Consider the following 20624-nt stretch of genomic DNA (forward strand, 5'->3'; position numbering starts at 1 on the left):
ACCTGTACACAACATTATCTAGCATAAGAATATACCAGATTGCAGACCATGCATTGATATGCAATCACATTGTACTAACTGGGTAACTACCAATGGTTCCTGTTCTTACCTGGTAGGTACGGTACTGTGTAATTACAGGAAAATGGCTCTATGAACAATGTTGTTTCCTGATGTAATTATACACTAACACCATGTAATTGTACACTGAATCCACCAGTAGTTATCTTATAAGTAATTAGTAGTTATGCAATTATTACAGTGGCATTACCATGTTATTACAGTGTTACAAAATCTATCTGAATAGTCTGTTAATTACTTAAATTACATAAGGCTGGAATCCTTTTGACCTAAGAGTAGAACGGTATAATCTGATGTATCTCTGCTCTCTCCAGATAGCATCGAAGACTACATCCAGACAACTTCCTCCAACGTGGAATCTGCCAATCAAGAACTTGCAAAAGCCAGTCACCACCAGGTAACTAGTTTGGCAGTTGGCAAAGCTTCTCTTTTATATTTTTGTGATAAACTGTTTTTTATTTAGAAAAAAAATGCACAAAACTATATAGAGAAAAAAATATATCAAATTATAAATAAAATAAAATAGGAAACTAAATAAACCTGACATGCCACAAATGGTCAGCCAGGGCAAATGAAATGAAACACCACGCCTCTACCGCTTAGCTTATTACAGAAAATGTAGTATCTCAAACTCATAGCTAGGCTTGATCCTTTTTAATGTTCATTTTTCAGAGGCTTACAAAATTCTGTAATGTTTATTATGTTTACAAACTTTGAATTTATGAGATCTTTGTGAGCTGGCGACTCGTCGTGATTCAGTGGGGCGGAGATACTGGTATCCAACACAAACAAAATAGGAAAGTGTCAGGTACTGTATGATTGGCATCCGTTTCATGCGCTGTGATTTTTCCCATCTTGGATATCTCTGCCCTATTTAGACAGCTGCTGGTCAGAAACAAACATTGCAAACACTAATTATTGCATGAAGTAGTAAAGCCTGCAACCAGTTGCACAAATAACAGGTGTCATGAGGTTTCCTGAGTCAACTCATAAATAAATATGATGCTCTAAAAGGTTAGTGATTCATTGCAGTATTTTGTGAGCCTCTGAAAAATAAACGTTGAAAAGGAGCAAGCCTAGCTTGATATTCATGTTTTGTAAGAAAAAAGAATCTTGATAGTACAGAAGAACTGTCACTGTCCTTCAACAAGTATTGGCGCAGATGAATAAATGCAGACTGACTGTGGGATCTGTAACCAGTTTCACCTTACTCAGGCCCTTTTGCTTTGCTTTTAAAACCAAAACCAATGCAGAACAACTGGATGGGACATTGTTTTCTACCTATTGATAATAAATGAATGAATAAAGTTCTGGATACTACTGTACTTTTAAGACATCTTCCTCATTAGTTTGCATATATTTAAAGGAGGCAATTACTATTCAGGTATACAAAGATATTGTATAAATGTATATTGCATTTATTCATGCACCCAAATACTTGCTTGTGTCCATTCATTCCATTCATCCCATTCAGACAATGCTCAGGAGCTTCTTTTATCGATGCTTTTATGTAAACAATTATTTTTCTGATGATTCAGATCAGCAACTTAGTGGAACAGAGTATTGTTCGTCCCAAGACTGAATTACAGTTCCCTTTTAAATCATAACCTTGGCCAGCTTGGTACAATTACAACAAACATCATCTGAACAGGTTCTGAGAAAAATGGGAGGAAACAGTTTACTTTAGTTTTTTTACTGATGACTTTTGTGTTTGATTTCCATTTTGCTGTATTGGTCTGGATACACAATCCATTACCCAGGCAATAGCAAGAGGAACGATTATCATGATAATGACCTATAATTTTCTCAGCTGCCTGGTAATAAATATGAATTAGGCTAAGGTTGGGCTAATGATGATTTGTTAACACTAATTGCTGTTGATTGTCGCCTGGTTCCAGTAAACCTTAAACTGTCTGTAATGCTTCAGTATTAGCTGTGTTTACTCATGTAGCTGCGGTGGTGCAGTGGTGATGTCCTGGTCTAGGACACTGGGGAATGGGTTTTGAAGGGTTGCAAGCGTATAACACCTGTCCCAAGAGTGGCATGCAAGGCTATCACTCTGGCACACAGTAGGTCCATTTTCAGTTGGAAAAATAACTTTTAATACAAGCCTAAGACAAGCTCAGCACACTGCAGGTGTGTTACCAATGGCAACGATTTCAATTGTAAAGTGTTGGGTGGGGGAAAATATGATTACCATAAGTAATAACATTATACAGAATCACTTCAAAATTATAATGTATTTACAACTTATAACATTTAGTTACCAAAAACAAACATTCATGTCTATTTACATTTGATATTACACGTGGATGTAGTAATTTAAAAATCCATCACCCTGAAAATTCCCCAAAAGATTTTTCCTTATGTCCCATCTGAAACTGAAGCTCTTTTCCAATTCAATTGGATTGATCTGGTCAAGAATGGCTTTGTGCTTGCCACTGCCATAGAGTTCAGTCTGCTTTGAGTCATAGTGCTACACAGCTAGGTCTTCAACCGATGCAGGCTGTTGATACTGTGCTCCGCGTGGCCTGAAGATGCTGGGGAAATTAGCAGTACATGTAAAAGATGCTCAACCTGTGGGAATAGTCTCCTGACTTCTGTTGTGTGTTGTCACACATTATTTTTGCAGCTTCAGCAACTGATATGTACTGGTTCTGCTGTTTAAACATTCTAAGTTGAATCATTGAGCTCAGAATAGTTGTCTAAAATGTAATTGTTCTCTGCATGGATAAGTACGTTTTCTAAAGCCTGGTACTGCTTAAGGTCATTGCTGTCAAATCATTGTAATGTTCTAGCTTTTGCAGAATCAACATACTCAATGTACTGTGGTCGACAGTGATCAATGTTGCTGTGGCGTGATGTGCTCAGAAATGTGTAATTTATGTTGAGGTATGTAGTGATGAGTATTAGAACTTGCTGTAGCGGTTCCAGTAAATCTTGCTGGAGGTTTACAACATCTTGAAATTGTTAGCTGTATCAAGTCATACTCTTTGATTAGTTCGTTCACTGTCTCAAACAGTTCAGTAAAGAAGTCATTATTGCGTACTGCATCCAGTTCACATTGTATGGCATCTACTGCTTCCAACATCCCATCAGTACAAGTAGAAGAAACCTGTAAAGATCAATTTAGATATTCCAGCTGTGTTAAAGCAGGCATAGCCATGTGCAATCCCAGTAGTTCTGATCCCATTTGAAATCTCACAAGGAAGCCATTGGCATGAGAAGCTGTGTCAGATATAATCTGCTCCACTGCTTCTTCCGAGCTTGATAATACTTCAGAGTAGTGTGTTAAAAACAATTTTCATTGCTGGCAACAGCTGAAAATATTTTCTTATATTTACTGATGCACTTTTATAAGTTGCCGAGCTCTTGAACCCATTGAAGAGCATCTCTGATAACTGCAACTGCAGAGGCCCAGTTGGATGAGACAAGATTGCAAGAATGTGCACCACAGTGAATGTAAAGAGCTAAAGCACATGACATCCATGATAGGCTCCAGACATTTCTGAAGCTCCATCATATGTTTGATCGCACAGGCAAGATAGGGGCAGCTGAGAATCTTGTAAAACATCTGCAATAACTTTTCCTGTAGAATTGCGATGATTCATATAGACGAGAAAGTTATTTGTTTATGTATCTCATACATAGTGATTCATGCTCCACTAATATCCTGTGTGCCATCAACAGTAATTGCAAATATTTTAATAATCTGTCAAATGGTATGTATTAATGAATGAGCTTGCACCTGTAATTTTTCATTCTGAATTTCACTTGATGTCAGATTTGTTTTTCTTTTTAAACATTTTTGTGCAACCACTTGCTCACACAGTACCTGGTTACTATTCTGTGCTGGTTTGGATCGTCTTGGTGTTTTAGCTGGTCTGTTGCTATTCTCTGCATGGACCATTTTCATACAGAAATTATCCCTCTGCAAATGTTGGATACATCTAAGAGTTTCATTTACCATGCTTGTGCACATTAAAAACTAAGTACTCCCTTAACTGATTCACTGTAATATAGCCAGGGATAGTGGGAGAACTAGTCAGCTTGAAAACTAAGAGTTCAAGGGGTGTTCACACCAAATGCAGACAATGCAGAAGCTATTGTTTTCAATCAAGGCATTCACACTGAAGGCGGCACTCGGAGTGGCGTGCAAGAGATAACAAAATGTCAACTTTTGCCGCGTCGCTTCGTGAGACAGCCCACATCGAACAAACAAGATGGAGGAAGAAAAACTGATATGTGTCCGAGCATCCAGAGCTGTTCAAATTCAACTTTTTATTTTATTTCAAACAAACAGGCACACAAACATGAACATGTTTCGGTCCTCATAGACCTTCATCAGAGTATGGCTAGAGAGTTCTGTTCTGTCCCCAGCGGGGTTGCCAGCTTCAGCTGTGGGTACACGCTTGGCAGTTTCTCTCTGTTCCAAATGCTTATTGCGAATTTCCTGTGCTAACTGTAAAATATATTCTCGCCTTGGTAAATTCTGCTCCATGCATTCTTTGTAAAGTACCCAATACATTGTAAAACACGCGTGTTTCAAGCTTTGTGAGAATATTTAATACATACGGACAGAAAGGAACACGAACGCACAGCCCCATATGTGTTACACGACTGGAGAAAATTACATTTAAAAAAAAAAACCGCCAAAATGACCACCGCAGGGTTTCTAGTGTTAATTTTGGAAAAGGTTAGTGATTTATGTTTTTAAGAGCTGAAGTAGCAACAGTTGCTACACACCTCTTGTAAAATGTTAATGGCTAACAGAAAAAACTTTGAATACCCCAACAAATCAACGAATTAACCCAGTAAAAATAATCCTTAGTTTTTTTTATTTTTGTACAATATTAAAATATATTTAAAAAAATCCCCCGATTCTGACATCTATGCAGCTCATGCAGTCTGTGATGTCATAATAAACCACTCACCTACTTTTCTCTTTGCCACCTTTAGTGTGAACAGGGGTCAGCAAGGCGGCAGCATGCACGTCACATCCGGTGTGAGCGGCGCTCTCATTGCTGAGAATATGTTTTACGACTGCAGATGCAGGCTGATTTGGATTTGCTGCAATGCAGTCCAAATTAATTTTGCTACCAACTTCATCTTGCCTATCTGAGGTTGTAGCAGATTCATCACAGGTAATAGGCTGTAATCAAAACTGATATTTTTTTCAAATGCTGTCTTTTGTCTTATTTATTATTCATAATCACCAATATTTCTACGCAGAATATTTCTAGTTGTAAATAGCAAAAACTATTTTGTGTAAGGCTATTTACGTAAAATTGTAGGCTATTTTTACAAATATTAAATATATTACATAGGTCTATATTTTTATTGGGATACCAGTATATTTTCTTTGTCACTTCAGACAAATCTCTGGCTCTTTGATTCTCCTTTTTTTTTTGCAGATGGAATCACAAATACATTTCGAATATCCATCATTAGACTAGTGATCTCTATAAATGTTATTTAAAAACTGATAACGTTTCACAGAGTTAAGCAGACATGCTACTGGTCAAATTACCTGTTATATTCATGCAAGTCAAATTCAGATGAGTCCATTAAGAAGACATGGAAAGTAGAAATATTTTTTTATGCAGTTTACAGTTTACAAAACATATGATCGTAAAAGTGTGCCTAACCCTCTCTAAAACAGTTTTCATGAACTACAAACCTGATTTAATTTATCAAAATAATTCCCTAAAACAGTAATTAAAAAGTTATGAATAGTCCAGTGGTTAAAGAAAAGGGCTTGCTACTAGGTTCAAATCCCGGCTCAGCCATTGACTCACTGTGTGTGACTGAGTAGGTCACATAACCTTCTTGGGCTCTGTCCTTTGGATGAGATGTAAAACCGATGTCCTATTGTAAGTGACTGCAGCAGCAGCAGTTGTTGATGCATAGTTCACCCACTACTCTGTAAGTCACTTTGGATAAAAGCGTCTCTTAAATGACTAATAATAATAATTTTAAGCTGTACCTAGCATGTTTAAAAGTGCAGTGTGTATAGAGTGCATTTTTTTAAAGCTGCAATACAGCAGAAGCTGTCACAGAATTATAAGTGTGATGCCTATACACAGTTTTTGCATTATTTTCACAGCATTTAGCACAGCAGTTATGTCAGCAGTCTTGAAGGCTGTTTGAAGGCTGCTGGAATGCCTTCTTCATGCTGTGATAATGGTTGTGCCAAAGGCTGCAGCAATAATCTGTACTTCAGCATCTAATTTACTTAACTCAGCTCTGTGACAACTTCAAATTAGCTCTTTCGAAGCCTTTTTGCCAAATCTGGTATAGTTTAGGAGCTGGACAACACATACACAGTATACAGTGAATGCATCCATATTACAGCACTTTGAAACATGCTACATTCAGATTAAAATAAGCCTTCAGAGTTTCATATTGGTAGCCAGTAGGCATAGCATATTACCTATAAAATATGAGTCCATAGATTCACAATTGGAACTATCTGATGCTAGTATTGTTTTCAATTTACAGAAATAAAGCAAAAGTTAATGTACTGTAAGTACTTTATTCTATCAGTCTCTAAAGTAGCATAGATACGATAGTTTAGATGTGAGTGTTTCTGAAAACAGCATCATCACATAATGAACACAATATAGTATGACTAACTTGGCAGTTTTAGCGTTATCAATACTGTAAAGGGGTGAAGAGACAGCTTAAAGGGATACTTTGTACCCTCTGAATTTACATATCTGTTTATTATCCTATGATATGTGTTCTTAATCTTCATGTATTACTGTTTCTGCACTCCTGGATATTTGGATATTATTATTATTAGTATTATTATTATTAATTTCTTAGCAGATGCCCTTATCCAGGGCGACTTACAATCACATTATTTTTACATACAATTACATTATTTTTTACACATTATTTTTAAAAATAGTCACCAGCATATTTTACCTTGGAACTGTCATTTAGGAAGTATGAAAATGACCAAAGGGGAGTGCAGTGGAAAAGTCTTACCCCCTGAAACAACGAATCTGTTGAATATTTGCAAAAGATAATATTGGACAACTGTTTTGGGGAGAATTAGAGATGCACACCTCGAGTCCACAGAGGTTATTTTTATACTGTCCTCATCATCAGGCTTCCTAAGATAAATACTGTAAGCTGGTGGCAATACAGTATTACACATGCCAAAATATCCATGAGAGCAGAAACAGTATTATGTTATGCTTAACACATATCATGGGATAATACACAGATACAAAAATGAAATATTATGCAGTTTCAGAGCAAATTAAGTATTCCTTTAAGACATGTAATCATTCTGACAGAGGATCATTTATATTTTAGAATCTGCTTATAACGCCCACAATTGGATAATGTTCATATCGAAATTCTGAAAAATAATAAAATGTTGTTTTTGTGTCTGAAACTGTACGATATAGGAGTGAGTGTTGGAGCAGGTTGAGTGTGCATACAGCATAAAGTCTCTCTAGAGTTTTTCTACATGTCCACTGTATGCAGAGGAAAAAGAGCATGCTGTTGGTGTGATGTTACTTGGGCATTTGGTGAGGAAATAAGGCTTTAAAAATCCCGGCCAAGAATTAGGAAAGCTGATGAAATGTGTTATTTGTGTAAACAGAAGACCCTGTGACCCATCAGCTGTGTTGTCATTACCAACAACTGAATCCTGTGTAATACTGTGTGGCAAAGTGGGTTATAGTGCACAGGTGTAGAGTTGATGCAGTGCTCCAAACAAAGACAAACACAGTTCTGGTGATATGATGGTTGTTTTTATTTATAATCCAACGGTCGAAACTGATCAACAGAAACTATAATGAAATACAAGCAGTATCCAATGCTTGGTACTGCTTTGTATAAATAATGCACAGGGTAGTCCCAAATAATAACACACAAATTCACAAAAATAGACACACACAGAGACAAAACATACATGGTCACCAGTCCTTTAGTGTGTGCAGTAGTGCTTGTGGTGAATATATAATACAGTGTGCTTTTTAGTGCAGTGATGTTCCGGGTGGGTGCTGGCCTCTGGCGACAGATCCGGAACAAACAAACAAGCAACAGTTAGACAAACAAAACAAAACACTCACGATACAATAACACAGGTCCTTCCGGTCTCAATACAGTCACCAAAACAAAGGAACAGATTGCGATTCTCCGTCCCCTTTTATGCTGACACACATGACCCCTTGGTAAACGAGTGCAACCGCCTCTCCAATCTGCGGCTGCCACGTCGTTTTCCCTTCCGGGTCAATGCGTTATTGCAACAGAGTCTTGCCCCCCTCCTGGCTGGCCGACTTCCCTTGAACCCTGGGAAAGAACTGTCAGACCAGCCCATCCAGGGAACTCTGCTCTCGCTACTTAGTGCCCTCATAGGTCGGGAGGGAGATTTACAACCAAGAATCATTGTATTTCTCTCACACACTGATATACAACTGCTTATGATTTGGTAAATCCAAACTATACTACAGTACTATATTTTTTATGGTTTATAAGTTTTACAAAGTAGGTAGAAAGTTTTATTTTTCTTCTGTGCATGGGTTATATGATTCATACGAGTCAACAGGCAGTCATTTCCCTTGGTTAGAATCATGCTGCTTTTAATTAAAATGTACACCGTTAGCTGCCCATTTAGTGCTGCTGATTAGTTTGGAGAATGATTAGTTTGGAGAATGTAATGGATTTTGTGTACAACAGTCATAGAAGCCATCATTCTCTGAGCTAAGGCTTTAAAAAATGTATTTCAATGTACTCTTTGCCATAGAGGCTGATGGGTCTCCTATTTCTGCTGCTTGTTGCCATGTCTGAAAGCACCTGGGGCTAACATTAGAACAGAATGCAGCTTTCCTCAAGGTCAGGGGCAGTGGCAGTGCTGGGGAGCTCAGGATTGAGTGTCTTTATTGGTGTGCTTTTGATCATTAAGGAGCGCAGAGCTGATAATTAAATGTGTTTCTGATCATTATTAAGGTGCAGGGTTATGACTCTGCTGGAAAGCTGACAAATGAATGCATTACGCTTATGCGTACTTTATAGATCAGGTGCAGGACGACCACATCCATCTGTTTTATTTCCCACAAGCAGTCTTGTTATGAGGTTAAGAAAACAAAAATATACTTGTGTCAAACCTGCGTGATGGTGGAGATACAGCTGTATCAATCCACTCACTGAACGATATGCTTTATTTAGGGATGTTCGATATTTGTTACAATTTGGCATGGTTAGACATCACCTATAATTGTCTCATTCTTCAAGATGATATCTTGTACTGGCAGATATCATATTGAAAATCTTCAGTATCTTTGGGGTTTTGAAAAGTTTTGCAACATGACGGCTCCTGCAGTGATGTACAGGATTACCAGCATTGCCTGCTGTCTTTAAATGGTAATATCATTGATAGCGTCAGTCCCCTAATAATAGGTGTCAGTGAGGGTTTGTAAAATGCATAAATGTGAAGGAGAAGCAGATGGAAGTGGTACCCTCTAAAGGCTTGTCCCAAGTGGCTCTGCAGTGGTGAATCGTCCTCATGAAGGTGGAGTAACCTACACTACCATCAATCAACCAGTCTGGCTCACCATAGAATCCTAGCTGAGATTTCACTTGACAAGTTGTAATGAGCTCTCCGTGGGCAGCAGCTGACTAAGTTAATATAATAAAGTTGTGTCTCAACTGTAGGTGTTCTAGCACTACAGACAGAGTATTGGTCTCTGAAGAGACCAATACTCTTGGTCTCTCTGGGAGCTTGTGGTTGACCATCAGTATTAGTATGTTAATACTGTTTACCAAGCTTCTTAGTTTACTGCTCCCTTATATTTGTATGACATTTACAATCATTCTCAGTGGTTCTAATCATATATATATATATATATATATATATATATATATATATATATATAATGTAGCCTAGATCAGTCAAAGTGCCTTTATATTTGTAACCACCAGCACCATCTAGTGCACATGTATGTATTGCGAGAAGCAAATGGAAACTTGGTCCAAGGTATCAGATCACTAGCCTTCACATGTCTGTGGCAGAAAACTAGAACTGGAGAGCAGCTACTGTAGCTGCAATTAAAAATATGTACTTTGGGTAATTAAAAATATTCAATTCTTTAATATTCAATATATTACCTATTTAAAATCACACTTGTATATTCACATATATTTAAATGGAAATATTTAATGTTAAAAGGAGAAATGAGAACTGCCTGGACGGAGCCTGAGCCTATGCGTGCATTCCAGTCAAAAGGTCACATGGTGAAAGCGAGATTGACATGTTATACTGTGCTGTCCCTTATAAGTCCCTGTGACAGGATGGCTAAGTGGTGATGTCAGACCAGGCGCGGGAAAAAAACACACAGGCAGTTCTGCAGGGCAAAAGACGCGGCATGTGCCGTTTATTTAAATAACAAAAATAAAATAAATATTTAAACAAAAACACTGCTCACAGAGCAAAATAAAGGTTTTAATAAAAACAAAAATCACGAACACAAAACACCAAACAAATGATCCAGGTCAAGCCTTCACTGTTCCTAGATTATTAGCGAACCCTCGGGAGGCAATGGCAGCAGCGGACCTTCGGGAGGCGACGGCGGGAGGGGAGCTCCTGGCCATGAAGGCGGCAGCGGGAGCTCCACTTCTCCCCTGGTGAAGGTGGAGGCAGAGGTAGCTCCTGAGTTGAGTTGGAAACCGGGACCACCACCTCTTATGCTGCTGTGGCTGCTGGAGAAAAAAAAACCACCTGAAGTACCTCTTCTGGCCTGAGTCCAGGAGGCGCTGGTGATCCCACACTGGACACCACATATGACAAGATGGCTGTAGTGGTGACGTCAGGCCAGAATGCAGGAAGAAAACAAACAAAAATACTGCGGTGCAAAAGGCGCGCCGTTTATTTAAATAACAAAAATAAAATAAATATTTAAACAAAAACACTGCTCACAGAGCAAAATGAAGGTTTTAACAAAAACAAAAATCATGAACACAAAACACCAAACAAATGATCCAGGTCAGGCTGGGCAAATCGCTTTCACTGTTCCTAGATTATTTTTACTTTACTTTCTGTTTCGTTTCGTTTCTTTCTCTTTTCTTTCTCCTCTCTTTCTCGCGCTCCGTTCTCTCCTCTGAACAACCCACCCAGAGAACTGCAGGCTTATATGCAGGTGACCATCTCCCGATTAGCAACAAATGAATCACTTAAGGGCAGCAGTGTGGAGTAGTGGTTAGGGCTCTGGACTCTTGACCAGAGGGTCATGGGTTCAATCCCAGGTGGGGGGCAATGCTGCTGAATTCTTGAGCAAGGTACTTTACCTAGATTGCTCCAGTAAAAACCCAACTGTATAAATGGGTAATTGTATTTAAAAAAAAGTAATGTGTAAAAAATAATGTAATTGTATGTAAAAATAATGTGATATCTTGTAACAATTGTGAGTCGCCCTGAATAAGGGCGTCTGCTAAGAAATAAATAATAATAATAATTTGGGAGATGGCCACACAAGGTTTTTAAATTGTGGATGGGGCTTCCCATCCACGCTGCCAAACAAAACCTACAGCTTTTTGCCGTCACATTAATAAAACAATAACAAAACAACACGGCTACGTTGTCATATTATTATAAATAATAATAATAATAATAATAATAATAATAATAATAATAATGCAACAAAAAAATACAAAATAATAAATTGCACAGGGTCAGAGGGGTACCCCATTCTAAAAATAAACAATACATTTATGGCAGGGCTTTGTCCTGCCCCCTTTTCATTTGCAGGGCTCCTCGCCCTGCCACAGTCCCCCATAGTATAAGTATAGCAAAGTGTAATAAAGCACAGTGAAAGCATGGTAAAGTTTAGGTACGCATTGCAAAGAGCAGCGAGGTATGGTAAAACATATTAAAATAAAAACAAGAAAACCAGGGTAAATTATGGTAAATGCTTAATATAAGCATGGGAAAAGCATGGAAAAACTGCAAAAATACAGAGGTTAAAAGAGCCTTCCAAGCCATAGAAGACAATCTATGATAAGCAGAAACGAGATGAAACACATTGAAATCATTGCCTGCTGACACCAGGTCTGAGTATCCCAATGTTGTTTGGCCATTGCAATAGCCATCCTTTATTTTTAAGTGTCCACAAATATAGCAGTGGAGTTCTTCAAATTGCAACACTTGTGCTTCCTGTTGGGGGGGGGGGGGGCGTCAAATTGATCTCAAGTTTAAAGCAGTAGACCATGCCCTGTGGTCCAGACAGTCTAGCACAGAATTGCTCATCATCAGCTCCCCGCTCCCTCAGGACTGCACTCGTAAAAGCATGGAAGTGGGGCACTCCATCACTCGCCCTGCTCTGCTCGTTTGCCAGGCTCTAGATAAGTTAATCTGGAGGTGCGATCCAAGAAACCTAGTAAGAAAAGCCTTTTGTAACTTTAGTCCTTGGTTGTGGAAAAACAACATACAGAAGATCCTCAAACATAGTACTGTATTTTAATATCACCAAAATATGCTGTGGGCTACAAAAAGACTTTGGTGTGAACTGGGTTTATTCAGCAGTCTCTCATGTCTGTCACCTGGGTTTTTAGTACTATCAATTGAGCCCTCAGTGGAGCTTATCACAATTGTGGTGCAGAGGCCCAGGACTGCATCGCAGGGGTTATCAAATCTCAGAATTGCACTTTCCCTTATTGTCTATGAAACAAATGTGTAGCTGTACAAAGGAGCCAATCCCTTCACATGCTTTACTTATTTTACACCACATTAGCTCCACATAGAGTATCTATACCGAGCATCAAAAGAAACTTATCAATATCATAACACATTCATTTAAAAAAAAAAGAATAAAGTATATAAATGATGGACAATGACAAAATGTTTTTGGTTTCTTTTTAATCACTCAATCATTCATCCTTGATCATGACACGCTTGAGTGACTATGACTGAAGCACATGCACTTAATCACCTAATTAGTGAGACAGTTGATTGGACACTGGATATGGAGTGATTTCAGCTGTTGAATAAAAGCTTGAATAAAAACAATAAAAATCATAGAGAAAAACAATATGCCACGTCTGTCAAGAGAAGCGCCTTCGTGCAATCGTCATGTTGGAGGCTGGACTAGGGCAGCGTACTGTGGATCACCGTCTTGGGTGCTCACAGCCAGCGATTTCAAACCTGGCGAGACGGTATAACCAGACACACTCTGTCAATGACAGGCCATGAACTGGGAGACCAAGTCACAACACCTGCCCTTTCTTTAACCACTGGACCACGCAGCCTCCTCACAAGCACTTGGTGAAATAGCTCAGGTTAATCACTGGAGAAGACCCATTAGTCTGCCTTTTTTGATATACAATTTGTTGGTCTGCTACAATGTAGTGATTTGTAAAGGATGTTCCATTAAGCTACTGACAAAGTCCCATCCTCTGAGATGATTTTCTTGAATTTCTTAAGAGTGATCATACTGGGAGACATAAGCTGGGCCCAACTTGATTCACTTTTAAAGAAGCAGGTGTTTTAAATTCTGACACAAATAAAAAAGGGTTGCTGTTGTATATGCTGATAGTGTCTGTCTGTCGCACTGTGCATGGTGAACTCTATAACTCCCTTAACCCTTTGCGGTCCATTGTCAGACCTGGTCCGACATTGCAATTATTCCTATCTGGTCCAATGTCGCAAAAAACAGGTTTCTAGTCATTTTTGCTCTGGAAAAAGGCGAGAAAACCATTCAATGGCCGAGTGGGAGCGACAGGAGCCGAGACAAGCCGAAAAAAAAGGGCGGATCTCATGAATAGTCATACTTGCTCCTTGCATCAGATAACAGTGGCCATAAGGAAACAAGCTGGCTGTTACTGAATCAGCGCACAGAGAATATCACAGACATTTGCAGAGCTTTTTTGAGATGTTATAGTAATAAAATAATGACTTGGATCGCATTATTGAGGAGTTTGGTGATAAAACGAGTGATCAGGAGATGATTGATTATATTGATATTATTATTTATTTCTTAGCATATGTGAAAGCTGTAGCGAACAAAAGGGTGGGGCGGGGCTGGAGATGCCTAGTGAGTGCTTTGTTGATATGCAGGGCCTTTTAAACCCGCTTGATTATGGAAAAAAAATACTTTTAAACAGCGCGTCTAAAATTAACTGTGCGTGTGAAAATAAATTGGACCTGACGAGCCTGACACACACTTAATATATGGCCTGCAAAGGGTTAATTCTGCACCAATCTTCAGCAAACTTGCATTATACACTCCTCTTTTTCATTACTTTGTAATTACACGTTTCCAGTTGTATGCATTATGTCATTATGACAATATTGATTTATTTTTCTGCTGCCTTTGAGCCTTTTTGGCCTGGTCACCATTGTATATGATAATTTTTTTTCCATTTGACCTGGTTAAATAAATATATTGATTGATTGACTGATTGAATGAGAGGGGGCTTGCTTTTCTTATTATTATCAGGGAACCACTGTTATTTTTCCTGTAACACAGCGTCCAATGCTTTATACAGTAGAGAACAGGTATAAGGCACAGCACAGTTAGCCAGGATGAGTTTCAGTGTTTGCTTCCAGCTCAGAGTCCAGCAATTGTCATCCTGTTTCCATGCTAGCCCACACTGCGCTCTGGCTTTGCTTAGACACCATTGAAACTCCATGACGGGGGCGAGAGAGATAGAGAGTGAGAGAGTGGGTGGTGAGGAAGCAGCAGAGAGACAAAAGAGATAAAAAAATGAGAAGTAGTGAGAGGGTGGGAGGAGGAGGAGGACAGAGAGAGAGAAAGAGAAAGTGAAAAAAGATAACTGGTCAAGTGTGAAAGACAGACAGCAGAGGAGTAGATTAATAAACTGTGAGAGAAAGAGACTACTGACACGGAAGTGTGAACAAACAAGCAAAAGAAAGGAATCAGAAAGAGACAGAGCAAGGCCACATTATGGCAAAGAAAAAGAAAAACAAGAACAGGTGCAAGGGAGTGCAAAAACTAGGGAGGAATGAATGGGAGAGAGATGGAGACAGGAAGAAGAGAAGGAGGACAACACAGAGGGAGTCTGTGAGATGAGTGTCCTCACATGTTGCTGACTTTTCTTCTGCCGGAAATGTTTTTTTTAAATGTTCAAGCACAACAAAAACACACACTACACAATAATTAGGAGAGAAGTGAAATTGTACTAGATCTAATTTATAATAGCGAGCTCCCACATATGTTGTTTCTTATTAGTACTGTAACTTTTGTGTAGTTTTTTTTAAAATTAATATGCAAGTTTTCCATTAGAGTAAAACCCTGTCAAAGCAAGGAATGAGGCAGCATCTGTTTCTGCTTGTTTATAAGAACAGCCTGAACTCTCCATGGAGCCCTAATGTTTTGCCCTTGCAAATGTCTGTTTTATCCTGTTATCCCTGGGATTCCTCCTCACAGCTATAAGAACATAAGAATATAAGAAAGTTTACAAATGAGAGGAGGCCATTCAGCCCATCTTGCTCGTTTGGTTGTTAGTAGCTTATTGATCCCAGAATCTCATCAAGCAGTTTCTTGAAGGATCCCAGGGTGTCAGCTTCAACAACATTACTGGGGAGTTGGTTCCAGACCCTCACAATTTTCTGTGTAAAAAAGTGCCTCCTATTTTCTGTTCTGAATGCCCCTTTATCTAATCTCCATTTGTGACCCCTGGTGCTTGTTTCTTTTTTCAGGTCAAAAAAGTCCCCTGGGTCGACATTGTCTATACCTTTTAGGATTTTGAATGCTTGAATCAGATCACAACTTAGTCTTCTTTGTTCTAGACTGAATAGATTCAATTCTTTTAGCCTGTCTGCATACAACATGCCTTTTAAACCTGGGGTAATTCTGGTTGCTCTCCTTTGCACTCTTTCTAGAGCAGCAATATCATTTTTGTAACGAGGTGACCTATGTCTTAATCTTGAATATACCCCAAAGCGAGAGGGACCCTTGTATTGAAGCAGCCTGTTGGAAGGCTAGGTAGGGCAGTGGTAATTTACTATCCTTTCACCTGGAGTCTGGGTTTTGAGTAACTTCTCAGGAGATGGTAATTATAAGTATTATTATCTGAACCTTGTTTAACAACAAGCATTTCTAAACTCATCAAATAAAAACCAAATATGTGTACTTAGAGAGTCAATTTCTGTAGCTACAGATTTCGTAGATACATTACTCACTTGCACTGTCAAATACAAAAGCAACAAGAAAATATAGATTTAATGTGCAGTTTCTCCTTTGTCATTAGGCCTACAACTCCAGTGGTTTGTCACTTTGAGCACTACTTTGGTTCTTGATTAGAGAACCCAGTGGAGGCTAACATGGAGCTATATAGATGGTTCTAACCCTAAAGTGCATAGTTCATGTACTGGCTTACAGTGTGATGCCTTAGACCACCTTTAATCAAGAAAAATCAGACAGACCCATTCAATTTGAAGTTTCAGCAATTCAGAGCATTATTAGTACTCCTTTGGTTTATTAAATGCTTAAAAATTGATCGAGTGGTTACAGACCACATCGCATCCCAGTTAATGGGCAATCTAGGAGGTCCAGTACCTGTACATACTTAACAGCATTAATACTTCAAACAATTATGGTTATAACATATTTTGCCCTTGGGCTAGACATGCGAAACGCTAATAAACGTCCACCACTAAAAATCCTAAAGCATCTAATGTGTCGCTCTCTAAAGCTAAAATATAGTTCCTATCCCCATAACAATGCTTCAATATAAGTGACATATAAATTCAAGCTTATGCTTACCTCCCAATATATGGAAGTGTTTTTGTAGAATATAAGTAAAGACAAGAGCTGTCTTCGAAGGCAGAGGCTTCTGAATACGACCAAACAGCAACCAGCTTTTCAGATATCTTCAGAGAATAGACCAAACAGCTTGTTACCAAGCTGAATGATACTTGATTGGAGTCTTGCCTCGACTTTTATAGAACTTTTACTCTGCTTCGTTTGTAAGAAGATTTAATTAAATCTAAACATTTGGTCTGTTTTGACAGATGTTATCTTTAAGTGAATATATTCAAAAAGTCCCGGTAACTCCTTTAAAATTAATTGTATATGATCTCATGTCCGCTACCTTTTTAATCTCTAAAATATGTGAGGTAATCCTCAAACTGATAACATATTTTATGGTACCACAAAGTTCTTATTGCATATTAAGATACAAGTATATATAGAGAGATGTTTTTAATATGTTACACCAGATAATAATTATTCCAGCCTTGGTCTAAAATATTTTTCCTTCTTAACAGTAAAAACATACTTTTCAGTGTGTTCTCAATAAGCTTGTTTCTTTTCACAAACTTAGCTTCTCTCTAGTTAAAATATCCCCTGCTTCAGCAGTCCTTGACAACTTATAGATAAGGATTCGAGGGGCCCACTTTCTAACCGGAGTTTTAATTAATAAGAAACTCGACTGTAAGCACTTTCCCAAATTCATTGCATGAAGTCATATTTTTTCTAGATTCAAGAGACTGCTCATAATGATATCTCTACTGATAAGAAGAGGCCTACATCCTAATTTTCACTACCTGGCTCTCATTCATTTTATAGATAACATAATGAGGTAATGGACATTAGACTATTAACTCTGTTTTCTTGTACAATGCAGTACTTCTCGTTAGTGAATATACAAGATTATAAAGAGTAAGAAAACCTTAAATTTGAACAGCTGTGAGAAGTAAATCCAGTTTTGGATGCCAAGACTAATGTCCCTTATCTCCTAATGTCTAATGCTGCTTTGCTTAGGCAGGCAAAAGCGAGGGGCCCCTCTCTACTGATAAGGACTTGTAGCTTTATTCATTTACCAATGTCTTTAATTAGGTCATAGCTTGCACTGATTCTCTCGTTTTTAAACTTAACAGTTTTTCTGTAATAATACTTCTGTTTTCTTATTATAGCAAAAACCTTAAACAAGTAAGACACTAATGTTAGTTCAGATATTCTACTTGAATTTACCCAAACATATTAATTCTCTCCAAAGATTGTTATTCTTTTTTACTAAATCAGAATGCTTATGGAGGTTGTGGAATATTTAAAAAGGAATTTAGAACCCTACAATATTCTCATAGGCTAATACAGAGTATATTATAACATTATCCAAAACATTGTGTTTTCTCAATTTGTTTACAACAACCAGTTCATGTCAAGCAGATCAGCTCAGTTCCAGCAAGAGTCAAATCCCCTCTCTAGTTCCACTGTAAGTGGCTCTGTGTTCAATTTACAAGATGCTCCCAAACTAAAGTTATTTCTTTTCTGATAAGAAATTTCAACTATGAACACATTTTAGTTAATTAAAATGATGATTAATTAAATGTTAATTAAAGGAGGCTGTGTAGTCCAGTGGTTAGGAGGCTGTGTGGTCCAGTGGTTAAAGAAGAGGGCTTGTAACCAGAAGGTCCACGGTTCAAATCCCACCTCAGCCACTGACTCATTGTGTGACACTGAGCAAGTCACTTAACCTCCTTGTGCTCCGTCTTTCGGGTGAGACGTAGTTGTAAGTGACTCTGCAGCTGATGCATAGTTCACACACCTTAGTCTCTGTAAGTTGCCTTGGATAAAGGTGTCTGCTAAATAAACAAATAATAATAAAATGAAATCCTAGTTTTGCTGTATTCTCTCCTCCCAAGGTTAACACAGGTTTCTGCAAGTTGTATCCCAAAGATCAGCCTGCTTCTAGCAGGAGCAACAGTCTTGGTCAGGCTCTGCTCTTAGTGGGTCTGTAAAAGCCACTGCAGGATCCTTTATCCATTTCTGTGCATCACAGGTGTGGGTGACATTCTTTAGGCCCTGTGGTGGAGTGTCCCACCCCTATATATATGTGCGCATTTTTATTATTATTTGTATTATTATTGTTTGCGGCACGGACAAAATCCGCCGCCATTATTTGTTATTGTTTTGTGTTTTAATTATTAACCCTTAGCGGCCCATTTATTCAGCGCGTGTCAGGCGCGTCAGGACCAATTTATTTTCACACACGCAGTTTATTTTAGATGCGCTGTTTTAAAGTATTTTTTCACAGTAAAACAGGTTTAAAAGGCACTGCATATCAACAGGACACTCAGTACTGCATTTCCAGCCCCGCCCCACCCCTTGTTCGCTATATTTTTCAAATGAAACTTGTGCAGACTATGGCCGAGGGGTAATAAGATAATTAATTAATTACTAGCTAGTTAACCCCTCGGCCAGAATATAAAAGCCTGCAGCTCTCTGCGCTCAAGGAGAGTGTCAGAGGCGAGACGTGTTTTGTGGAGAGTGAGAGAAAGAGAGAAAAACAATTGCTATATATGAATATACTTGTTTCCGTTATTGTTTGTTTATTTGTTTGGCCAACATTCCCTTTTGTTTAGTGTTTTGGTGTTTGTTTTGTTTATTTAATAAAACGCCGTAGCGCTCAGTTTCACCACTGCCATTCCTTGCCTTTGTTTACTTCCTGTGGTGGTGGGGACCATTTCTCTTCCAAAAATTTGAATTAAGCAATTCTTAAAAACTTCCCAATAAAAAGAACTGATGCCTGTCTGGACTAATATTGGTAACATATTATAATGGTATCATATTGTAATGCCAAATTATACATTTTTATTATTATTTGATACTTTTTAAAGGGGCAATTGTGTAATCCTAGGTCTAGTATGTACCAGGAATCATTTTAATATAAAATGGAAATACATGTTTGCTATAAATTATTCCATAAGCTTAAACTCCTATTAATCACTGAAGTTATCTATCTCAATGTTTCTCTTGAAGGAAGTAGTCAAATCCGAGTTTTCTGCCCACATTTCTTAGGAGACTTGATTCATGGAACAGGAGGACACGCAGACACCACCACCACCCCCAACCACTAACAGAGGGAATACCTCCTCATTTGTCATTAACTGTAGCACGTATCTGATCCACATTGAGCCTGGGTGGGTGTCAGCTGTCCTGTAGGAAGGTGGTGGTGCTGCTCTGTACTGAGCCTAGATGGGGGATCTGAGATCGGCAGGCAGTGAGAGTGTGTGTTTGTGTGTGTGAGAGGCTCCTACATTCAGTGAATCACTGTGTGTGGGGGGGACTCCTAAGATTTGCAGTTAATCATTCCACCTATAAATATATCTCACAATGAAACAAGGGGTTTCATACAAATGTAGCAATGTACAGTAGATTAGCCATTGTAGAGCTTTGCAGTGTGGGGGAAGAGTTTCCCAAGCAGGTAATCATGACATGAACCAGTCTCCACACCAGTGGGAGTGTGAGTGGTTTTGTATTGGTGGGGATTACTGTGTGGAAAAGTGTGATGAGGACTAACCACAGACAAATGCAGCAGATAGACGAGAAATAAACACATAAGAATGCAGATATTTTTGCAAAATTCATTATGATTCCTCACTGTGCCCTAGGTTGGCATGGCAGTATTTAATATGGCTAATATGGCTATATAACTGCACTGTACTAATTCTTAGCCTGTTCTGGTTTAGCTGCTGTTGCTTTACAGACTGAAGACAATATGCAGAGGTGTTATTTGGAGAATGATATAATGAAAAAAAGACTGTAAAAAAGACAATGTACCAGCCAGAGGTA

The 20624-nt window shown here is 38.5% G+C and overlaps 1 protein-coding gene across 2 annotated transcripts in view; it reads left to right on the top strand.

The window, feature by feature from the left end:
• tsnare1 (T-SNARE Domain Containing 1) overlaps window positions 1–20624 on the top strand; it is a 265495-nt gene that overhangs the window by 201941 nt on the left and 42930 nt on the right. For both annotated transcript variants that reach the window (XM_033999014.3, XM_034917187.2), the window contains exon 10: window positions 393–475. In XM_033999014.3, the coding sequence (XP_033854905.2) occupies window positions 393–475 (83 nt within the window). The remainder of the gene's footprint in view (window positions 1–392; window positions 476–20624) is intronic.

The sequence above is a fragment of the Acipenser ruthenus genome, chromosome 4 (assembly GCF_902713425.1).
Source record: "Acipenser ruthenus chromosome 4, fAciRut3.2 maternal haplotype, whole genome shotgun sequence".
In the NCBI taxonomy this organism is placed as follows: domain Eukaryota; kingdom Metazoa; phylum Chordata; class Actinopteri; order Acipenseriformes; family Acipenseridae; genus Acipenser; species Acipenser ruthenus.